This window comes from Marmota marmota, unplaced genomic scaffold (assembly GCF_001458135.2).
Source record: "Marmota marmota marmota unplaced genomic scaffold, marMar, whole genome shotgun sequence".
Taxonomy (NCBI): Eukaryota; Metazoa; Chordata; class Mammalia; order Rodentia; family Sciuridae; genus Marmota; species Marmota marmota.
In genome coordinates, this window is record NW_026000130.1 from 791,148 (window position 1) to 801,079 (window position 9,932).

The following is a 9,932-nucleotide window of genomic DNA, read 5'->3' on the forward strand; positions in this document are numbered from 1 at the left end:
AGCTACCAAGCTTGGCCCCTTGGCAATTAACTCCAGAATCCCAACTTGAGGACTGTCAAAGGGGTGCGATGCTCCAAGGCTGAGTCTCCAAGAAACAGACAGTTTGCGGAGCAAAACTTTACTGTCAGAGGCTCTGCTGGACCATAGGTCCTCGGGACACCGGGCTAGCCCGGCCTCCCCTAAGGCATTCAATAATATTAGTAATTAAATAGCTACGCTCATCCCCCAACCGGAATGTACAACAGAGGTCCCATTGTGCCTTGTGGTCCCGAGGGGTCTGGTCCCATGAGGTCTGGTACTCAGGAGGCGAGGGGGCTCCCTGATGCAGAGGGTAGGTTAAGGCCACCAAGGAAAAGGAGAAGGAATGGGGTCGGGGAGCGGATGGGCTGGTTCATCACATTCAGGAATCTGGCTCGGCCCTTGGGGTGACCGAGGGCTGGGCTGGCCAGGCCCCGAACTCCGTGGGTCCAGAAGGGCGTCGGGGGCCGCGAGGTGTGGGAATGCGAGAGGGTTTACGGTCTGGCTGTGTGTCCATCCGACCCCGTGCCCAGACCCGCGAGGGTTCTGGGCCAGCCAGGGGGGTCCCAGGTGCCTCTAGAGGCCCCCCTATGCCAATGCAGGGGCTGCCTTCGTCTGACGAGCTGGATAGGGCTTGACTACGGGGCCCGGGCAGCCCATTGGCTGTCCGACCTGAGTCCCCTGGTTGGCCACACTTGCCACCCAGGACGCTGAGGGATGAAGAGGAGGAACTGGAGGAACAGTAGGCCGAGTCGGGAGCGGGAGGATCTGGGGGCCGAGGCGGGTCAGGGGCTAGTCCGGTGGGAGTCCCGCTGGCAGCAGCTTCAAGGGCACGGGCATTGGCCAGGAATTCCTCTTCCAGGCGCAGGAACAGCTGCTGCTCCTGCTGCGGGTCAAGCTGCAGAGGTGTGCGGAAGACACTGGCGGGTGTGGCGCCCAACTCTGGCCCCGGGCTGGAGACCTGGAGAGGCTGGGGCGCTGCAGGGCTGCGGGCACGGGGAGTCTGGGGGGTGCTCCTGCCTGAGCCCCCGCCGCCCCTTCCCCGCGACACACAGGAGTGCTGCCCATCTCGGTCCCTGCGCACTAGCAGTACAGCCTGCTCCTCGCGGTTCTGGCTGCGGGCCCGGCGGGCAGAGCTGGGGGCGGACGGCTGGGCTCCTCTGCCGCCTGGGGCAGCCCGGGGCCGTCCCCGATCCAGCCGGTCTCGGGATTGGCTGCGAGGGGCAGGCGGCCGTCTCGGAGAGGCCGGGGTGCCTGTGGTCAGCCGCCTGCTGGACCGCTCCCTCCGGAGGGTGCCAGTGCCTGTGTCGTCACTGCGGGCACCCAGGGGGCCGCTCTGGGCTGAGGAGGCTGAGGAGTCACTGTCCCCCGAGTAGCGGCGGGAGCGGGGAATGGGGGGCAGCTGATCCCGGGCCCTGGGGCAAGGGAACAAGAGAGAGAGATGGGGCATCACTGGCGCGCACGCATAAGGGGCAAGGAGAGGGACAGCAAGGCAGGTGGGTGGCACAGCCAAGGGAGTGCTGGTGGGAGTGGTAAGGCATCTGTCTGTCCTGGGGACTTCCAGGGAGAAGTGAGAGGCTCCACAGCAGCTTCCTGCGGCCACTCAGAGCCCCAACACAGCAGCGGAAGAAATGAGGTCTGCATGGCCCCCACGGCCCCTCCCCAGGCCTCCGGTCTCCCCCAGGCCCGGCCAGAGGAAGCCTGGTTGGACTGGCCGCTGCCCAACCTCCAGGGCCCACCCCAGCTGTGTTGTTGGTTTGGTCGGGTTGCCATGGAGACGGGAAGCCAGGCCCACCCCCACCCACGGGAACTTTTCCCAGGGTGTGAGTCACTCTGGAGCCGAAGGAAGGCAACTCCGTCATCCGGGCCAGGGCGGAAGCCCCACCCCCACCCCGCCGCTCCTTCCCATGTCCTCCTGCACCTCACCTGGGCAGGGTCTGGGCCCCCTCCTTTGTGCTTCGTAAAGTAACCTCAGTCCGAGAGCCCCGGCGCTCACCCCCGGGAACTGGGCTACCAGGCCGGGGACTAGGGGTGGGTGACACCCTCTGGGGGGAGAAGGTCCAGGCTCTGGGCTGGGCAGGTTTGTGGGCTGTGGGGGGAGAGAACAGATGACATATGAGGGATACAGCCAGGGAAGGGAGCCCCTGCTTGTCCACCCAGCCCCAGGCACTGACCAGTGGAGGAACAACGGCAAGGGTCATGCTTGTCCAAGTAATGCTCCAGTGTGTCCCAGCCACCACCCACACGTACCATCACGTGGCTTCTCAGCACCTGTGGGGGCCCAGAGTGGGCAGGTCATGGTTGCAGCTCCTGGGTCTAACAGCCCACCAGGATGGTTGCAGCTGGCAGCTGGGGACCCTTACCCGCACGAAGATGAGCACACTGGAGTCTCCCACTCGGTATTTCCCTTCAGAGACCTTCATCATGGGGAACTGGTCTGGGCAAGTGCAGTGGCCCAGAATCTCCCTCACCTAGGGCCAGAGAGGACAGGCTGGAGGTCAGGGGTCAAGTCCCTCCTCTCAGGGCTTACTGTCAGCAGCTCCAGGGTCAGGAGGAAGTAAGTGCTTCCGGGGAATGGGGGTTGGAGACTTGTTGCCCCAGACATGGGTGCAGCTTCCAAACATGACCAGCTCCCCTGGTTGGCCCCCAGGGCCCAGAAAGCGGACCAGGACGAGATGATGGAACTGTCATCAGGTGGGGGTGTAGAACCCCAGTGAGGAACATCCTTGAAGCCGTTAAGCCTGGGGGAGCCCTGGAACCCGTCCTCAATGCTCCTTCACCCACATCACAGAGAGGGACCTGAGGTCACAGGAAGGCCAGGCCCTGGAGGAGGCAGGTCATGGGATACAAGTGCAGGGCACTCTGTGCCTGGCTGAGCACTGGTGTGGGGGAGTGCCACAGACGTGTGGGACACATGCACACACCAATATGCACACACAGGCCACTGACCTGGCAAAGCACACGCTGCACACATGTCACTCCAGGCCTGGAGCTGCCAGGCTGGCTGTGTGGGAGGCCCTGCCCGCCTCCCTGCCCACAGCGGCGCCGGAGGAAATGAGCAGGTGGGGCCTTGGGTGACCCAGGCCCAGGCCGGGGGTGGGGCACATGCCTCTGCCCACGGCCATCCGGCTGCCCGCCTCCTGGGCAGGCACAGCACAGTCCTAACCTCCAGATAAAAAGGAAACTCTTGGCTCAGCTGCGGGGGTGGCAGGGACACCTAGGCCCTGGGAAAGGAGGGGGGTGGCTGGGAACACTGCCCAGCACCTCCTATGCTCCAAGCAGGACTCCTGCAGCTCCATCAGGACTTCCTGTTCCCAGCAGCAGCAGCTGGGCTTCCCAGAGAAGGGCCAGGCGCTCACTGAGTGCCTACTATGCGCCAGGCACCTTGCAAAGGGCTTTGCACACCTCATCGCAGCCAAGTGCAGCAGCCGCTCAACCTTGGTTGAGCATGCACCTCTAGCTCCTGAGTGTGGGGAGGGCACTGAGGGGGTGCTCAAGTCAAGAGGCCCCCAGTTGAAGGAACGCACAGCACATGGTTAGTACAGCTTTAGCACCTAAAAGGAGGGAAAATCATGGCTGGGGACTTAGCTTAGTGGCAAAAAGCATGCAAAAGGCATGGGATTCCATCCCCAGCACCAAAGGGGCTGGGGGAAATGTTGGGGAGATGCCAAGGTGCAGAATCCTGTCCCAGGCCCAGCTGCACTGTGTGGCCTCGGACCCAGCACCCCTCCCACTATGGGCCTAGCCATTTCCTTGGGCCCAGGTATACACTTGGCATTCAACATATGCACACTTTGCATTGGGTAGGCCGACCTACAGACACCAGGATAGGCAGGGACAGGTAGTGAGCATGGACTCCGCCACCTGGTTCCGGTGTGGGGCGCAGGCAGAGATGGGATGCTGGGTATGCCCCTGGGAGGACTCACCAGCTCATCCAGGTTGCGCAGGTCACTGGGCGTCATGCGGGGTCCACGAGTGGAAGTCCCTGGTGCAGTGGTGGTTTCGGTGTCCCCAGCAGTGGGAGCATGGGTGCCGCTGGGGGGTGCTGCGTGCAGCTCCCGTTCAATCTCCTGCTCGAACTGCACGAGGCGGGGAGCCAGCAGGCCGAGGCGGGCCCCGCGCCGCGCCACCTCCAGCAGGCACAGCACCACGCTCTTCTCGTTCTTGCGCAGCACCAAGTCCTCCGTCTCGAACATGAGCACCTCGGGCACGCCCAGCTCCGCGCGGCACCAGCCGATGAAGGTGGCCACGTTGTCTCGGGCCATGAAGGAGCCAGGAACCATGCTGTGTGCCTGGAAGGCCACACCTCGGGTCGGGCGGGTGACAGCCAAAGCACGGGCAGCCTCGGTGACAGCGTTGGCATGCTGGCACAGGGTTGTGCCTGTGGCCAGGCCCGTCAGGAAGCCATCACCACCGCCAGGCAGACCCAGGCCATACAGGGCGTTCAGCCACTCTGCCAGGTCTTCTTTCATGGCCTCCACATAGGCCTCACTGGAGCGGAAAGGCCGCACACTCTTTGCCGCGGAACCCGCGATGCTCGCCACTGGGTCCGCCATGCCCGGGCCAGCCAAGTCACTGTGGGCAGGGACACAGATCAGGATTGCTGTGAAGATCCAGCAAACACTCAGTACAGAACGCTGTACCTGCCCATCACTCAGGCTAAATGCCTGGTTTAAGTTCAGGTTGGGAGAAAACTCTATGCCTCAGTTTCCTCCTCTGTGAAATGGGTACAGAAACATTACCCAGCTCAGGATTGCAAGTTCCAGGCCAGCCTAGACAGCTTAGCAAGACCCTGTCTCAAAGTAAAATGAAAAGGGCCAGGGCTGTAGCTCAGTGGTAGAGCATTGCCTAGCGTGTAGGAGGCCCTGGGTCCAATCCCCACTGCACAAAATAAAAAACCATCTGCCTACAAGGATTCAACGGGATAATCTCACACTCAGTGTTTCTTAATGTTTGCTGTTTGGCTTTCTTGGGGTGGGGGATGGGGGATGAGGCCTCCTCCCAGGCAGGTTGGTGCCCATCACAAAGAGCTGGGACCTAGAGATATGAAGCCAATGACCTGGGACCCCAGCAGACAGGTCCGGGCCGCGGGGAGGGGTTGTCTGCATTGCTCAGCGCTAGTGCCCACTCCATCTCCCGCGGGCAGGTCCCTGCTCCTCCCTCTGCGCCTCTCCCCCAAAGATCGCGCCACTGTTACACCCCCAGCAGCCAGCCTGAGCGGTAACTGCAACAACGGCGGCTAGGGCAGCGCCGATGATATTATCTCCATTTTACAGATGAGGAAACTGAGACGCAGAAAGGGTACGAGCTCGCTGAAGGTCGCTGAGCAGTGGGTGGAAGAGTCCGGGCGCTCCTGGCGCGGCGTTGTTGGTTTCGGGGTGCGATCCCACAGCCAGGTCTGCCGGCCCGGGTCCCGCCTCCTCCAGAAGCCTCCCGGGTGCGCCCCAGGCGGGTACAAGCAGGGCCAGGATTCTGAAAGGCCTCCGAGAGCTTCCGAGGTGCTCGGGGCCTGGCCCAGAGAGGGCTCAGGGCCGCCCAAGGTCACACAGCCCTCGGGGAACAGAGGCCGCGCACTTCGCGGCCGGTCCCGCAGCAGTGCGCGCTGGGCAGAGGGTGCTGGGGGTCCCCACGCTCACCTGGCTCATCCCGCGGCCGCGGGGAGCATCGCCCCGGCGGGGCCGGAGCCGGGCCGGGCCGCCGCAGGGAGGCGCCGCCCGAGCCTCGGCGGATCCCGGAGCCTCCTCGGCCTCCGCGCCGTCTCCGCCCCGCCTCCCTGGAATTCGGATCCCGCCCGGAGGGGGCGGGCGGGGCCGCTCGCTCTTAAAGGGGCCGCGGCTTTCCTGGGCGGCTGGGCGGGGTGGGGAGGAGCTGGAATCTCCCGGCCCGAGTCCGGACCTGGCGTCTCTCCGCAGTCGGAGCAAAAGGTGGCCCCCACGCGGCCGCGACCAGCCCAGACGCTCCATCCAGACCCGGGCCGGTCCCCACGGCCCTGCCTGCCCTCTGTGATCTCGGGGGACCCTTTTTAATGGTCCTCCCTCCCCGACAGTGGCCTTCCCAGGGCTGGAGGCGGCACAGCCTGCTTCCGAGAGCAAGTCAGGAAGCGATAGGGGCCGGGGACTGCAAAGTCACCTCCTTCCCGGGTGGACCTCCGCCGTCCAGATAGCCGAGGCGACCCGCCACCAGTGGCGAGCTTCCTCCCGCAGGGCGGGCGCAGCGAGGGGAGGGGGTGGCCCCGCTGCCTGCCGCCCCTGGGCGCCCGCCGCGCGCCCCCGCTGGAGGCGCAGTTGAACCAAACTGAGTTGAGGGGACCCGCTTTGCGGACGGGGAGCTGAGGCTCAGAAGGGCAGGCAGGTGGCCAGGAGGCTGCGGCAGAGGCTTCCGCACAGAACAGGGGCGTGAGGCCTGAAGGCTGCGGAGGTCGGCCAGGCCGGGGAGGCTGAACCCCGCTCGGTTCTTTGGTTCTTTTCAAACTGCAGAGTCGGGCCCTGGCCGGGATCTGCGGGAAATCCTGCCCCCTGCTGCTGCCGGCTGGGCTGGGCGCAGTCGCCTGGATGGTCTGGGTCGCAGTCATGCTGCCGGGTGGGACCAAACAACCAGAATGCTCAGAGCTTCATAAAGCTCTCAATGGGTGTCAGACCTGCTCTTTGCCCTTGCCCTGAATGGATGGGGAGTCACTTCTGGGAGGAACACTTGCCATTCACCAACGGGAGCTCAGGCTGGGAGCAGCTGATGGACCTGGGGTTTGAACACCACTGTTACGGGAATATCCTCACTCAAGGATCAGGGTCATTTATTGAGCACCTACTTTGAGTCCCTTTGGCACTAAGTTCCCGAAGGTTTCATCTCAGGCCTGAGCTTTTCTGTTGAGAAAGTGGTTTCAACATCTCCTGAATTGTCTGGATGCCTCAGGGCCTCACTCCCCATCCTGGGCTGAGTAAGGTGGATAACAAGTACTAGTAATGGAGGGCACATGGCACCTACGGTGCCAAGTCTCTTTTGACACTCAAAACCAACAGCAAAGTGGGGGACCAAACAAGGCCAAACTCTCAGAGCTTGCAGTTTGGAAGGCAGGCAGCCCCTGGGGTGAGATGGGAGAGAGGTTGCAGCCAGGCAAGGGAGGGTGGGAATGTGTGCAATTTAAAATCAGAGATTAGGGAAAGAGATGAGAGAAGCCTGGCAGATAACTGGAGGGAGAGTGCGTCAGGCCAAGGGAATAGCCAGTGGGAATATGAAGTGGGATACGACTCAGGAGGCCCCGGAGGCTGGAGTGGAGGGAGCTGGGGAGAGGGATGAAGGTAGACAAGTTGGGACAAATCAAGTAGGGAGGGCCTTGTGGACCATGACTCTTGAGGGACATAGGAGCCATGAAGGGATTTAGAGCAGGAGAGGTTGATTTAGGTCTTAACAGGATCCCTGGACTGCTATGGTGGGCAGGGAAAAGGGCAGGAGCCAGAGCCCCAGAAGGAACCAGGAGTAGCAGTGGAGGTGATGGAAGTATATTGGATGTTGGCGTTTTATTTTGATTTTTCTTGTATCAGGGATTGAACCCAGGAGTGGTATTAACCACTGAGCAATATCACCAGCCTTTTTTTTTTTGAGATAAGGTCTTACCAAGTTGGCTTTGTATTTTGAACTTGTGGTCCTCCTGTCTCAGCCTCCCAAGTCACTGGGGTAAATGATACTTTCAGTTGTCTTCATTTCACAATTTAGGGAAACAGGCCGAGAGAGGACAAGACAGATTTGTTGTCAGCAGCTATGCAGGAATTTGATTCCTGCCTGTACCTATCTTACTGCATTTTGGGATTTGACCATAGGAAAGGGACTGAATCCAGTGGACTGGTTACGCTTCCTGTGCCTCTGAGGCACCATCTGTAAAATGGAACCATAGTAGTAGTTGCATCACAGTTTGTAAAAAATATTACCATAACTCAGCTCAATGTGGCCTAGCTGATGGGGTACATGTGCATTATGCTGAAGGACAGGCAATGGAGGTAACCCCTTCCTCTTCTCTGCCTGTGACTAGAGCACTACTCCAGATTCCAGCCTCCAATATTCACACAGGGCAGCTGTGGTGTAGACTACCCTTGTGTGGGAGACCTTGTTATGTGGTGCCTTCCTGGGTCCATAGCATCACCTCCAGGAAAGCCTCTAATTTTCTTACAGAACCAAGGGAAGCAACAGAGGGACAAGAGGACTGGGTTATGGATGCCCCACGGTTATCTGCAGACCCCAGAAGCACCTGTGTATGCAGGTTTCTTGCATCCACTAAATGCCAGAGAGCAGCTGGCTTGGCCTTGGTTGCAGCTGGAAGTCTGAGGGAGTTAGTGGAATTGTAACACAATTCCAAAACACAAAGCCATTGCTGGCTGGGCAGCTCTGGGAACTTAGTACGCTGGTTGGGTTAACCTGAACCCCCTAAACTGAGCTTGAGAGCCCAGTCCGGGATGACAGAGAGACCTCAGAGCACCTCACCTTTAAATATTTTTTAAAATTTGTTTTTAGTTATAGGGGAGCAAAATAATTTTTAAATTCTTCTATGTGGTGCTGATAAAAACCCAGTGCCTCACGCACGCTAGGCAAGCGCTCTACCACTGAGCCACAACCCAGCCCAGGAATTAAATATTTTGAGGCACGTGGCACCTGAGGCTTGGGCCTGGGAGATGTGTGTGCCGAGGTGGAAGTGTCTGTAGCACATGGGTCAGAAGCACCATGGTGGGAGCCACAAAATCTTGAGAATTGCAAAAACGTTTGGTGTACAGTCATTCTGGCCTCTGGAGAAGGGTTAGGGGCCCAGGGGAGAAGCAGGAAGTCCAGGGAGTTAGTGTGGCGGCCTGGCAGGGCTGAGGGCTGTGGATGGATTCTAGGTGAGCCAGTTTGGAAGGAGGGTGGGGAATGAATCATGGTTTCTAACTCCAGGGTTTGGAGCACACACTTATCTGTTGAGATGGGACAGGACAGGATCAATCCTACCTTCCAACCTGTCAAGACTCCTAAGAGGGTGGCATTTGAAAAAGGGTACAATGTCAACAGTGGATAAAACCACAGGACAGGTCAGCTAGGTGTGTGTGGGGGAGCATTGGAGGAACCCAACACTAGCTGTGGGGGCCTCCCACCAACACACTTGGAAGAAGGCAGCAAGAACAGAGAATGCCTGACCATCATCTCCGCAATGCAGACAGCTTGGAGTTATCCTTGCAGTAAAGGCAGTGATCATAATGTGGGTCCTTAAAGGGGAGAGGAGGCAAGAGAGCACCTCCCAGGAGGAGGGACAGAACTTTGAGGGTGGAAGGGAGGCAAAGACAGGGCCCCCTTTGCCTCCCTAGAGGTGAGGAACAAGTTCACGCTAGTGGATGATCTAGTAAAGAACCAGACAGCAGAGATGAAGGTGAGATACATGTTCAGAAGGGCCAGGAATGGGGCTCAGGTGAGTGCTCGCTGTAATCGCGGTGCAGACCTGGGGCCAGCGGATGACCTCTTCTAGGCTCAAGCCCCAGTTCCCATTAAAGAATTTACCCACACTCCCACACCTCCACCTTACCCCAGTGCCACTGTACATCTTTTCTGAGGGTGTGCTGGGCCAGTTGTTTCTGCAACCAAGAATGTGCTGTACTTTGTTTTCATGCCATCACCATTTCAGACTGATACTTGAAACGAGCTGTTTATCAGGATAGCACCCTACTCCCTGGGGACAACAGGGGCATGCAACTGTGGAACAGAGGCTGAGAAGGATGACTGTTTATAAACATTTGGAATTTTATTTAAAAAAAAAAAAAACAAACATCACAACCATGAACATTGTTACAGTTAGAGGCCCTCTTGGTTCTCCACATTGATACTGAGCATGCTCACAGGGGTTCCCATTGTTAAATCTTAAACAACCATTTTTAAAAGAAGGAAAAAAAAACTCAGCACAC

The 9,932-nt window shown here is 59.4% G+C and overlaps 1 protein-coding gene across 2 annotated transcripts; it reads right to left on the reverse strand.

The window, feature by feature from the left end:
• Positions 1-102: 102 nt before the first annotated feature.
• Gas2l1 (growth arrest specific 2 like 1) lies at positions 103-9,734 on the reverse strand. 2 transcript variants are annotated; one of them, XM_048784923.1, is made up of 6 exons: positions 9,693-9,734; positions 3,945-4,175; positions 2,382-2,489; positions 2,193-2,289; positions 1,945-2,107; positions 103-1,433 (listed from the first exon to the last, which is right to left on the reverse strand). In XM_048784923.1, the coding sequence occupies exons 1-6, from the start codon at positions 9,717-9,719 to the stop codon at positions 401-403; spliced, it is 1,659 nt and encodes a 552-aa protein (XP_048640880.1). In that variant the 5' UTR covers positions 9,720-9,734; the 3' UTR covers positions 103-400. The 2 variants fall into 2 exon arrangements, with proteins under 2 accessions (XP_048640880.1, XP_015355695.1); XM_015500209.2 differs by lacking the exon at positions 9,693-9,734 and adding an exon at positions 5,655-6,135 and having other exon boundaries at positions 3,945-4,593.
• Between the last annotated feature and the right edge of the window lie 198 nt (positions 9,735-9,932).

Bases quoted from the DNA above. Each gene is read 5' to 3' on its own strand.
- Gas2l1 (XM_015500209.2), bottom strand. From the start codon at position 4,574: ATGGCGGACCCAGTGGCGAGCATCGCGGGTTCCGCGGCAAAGAGTGTG. The intron at 2,108-2,192 runs GTCAGTGCCTGG...CTCCCCCCACAG, and splicing joins TTGCCGTTGTTCCTCCACTG to CCCACAAACCTGCCCAGCCC. The intron at 1,434-1,944 runs GTGAGGTGCAGG...CCCTTGCCCCAG, and splicing joins GGGGCCCAGACCCTGCCCAG to GGCCCGGGATCAGCTGCCCC.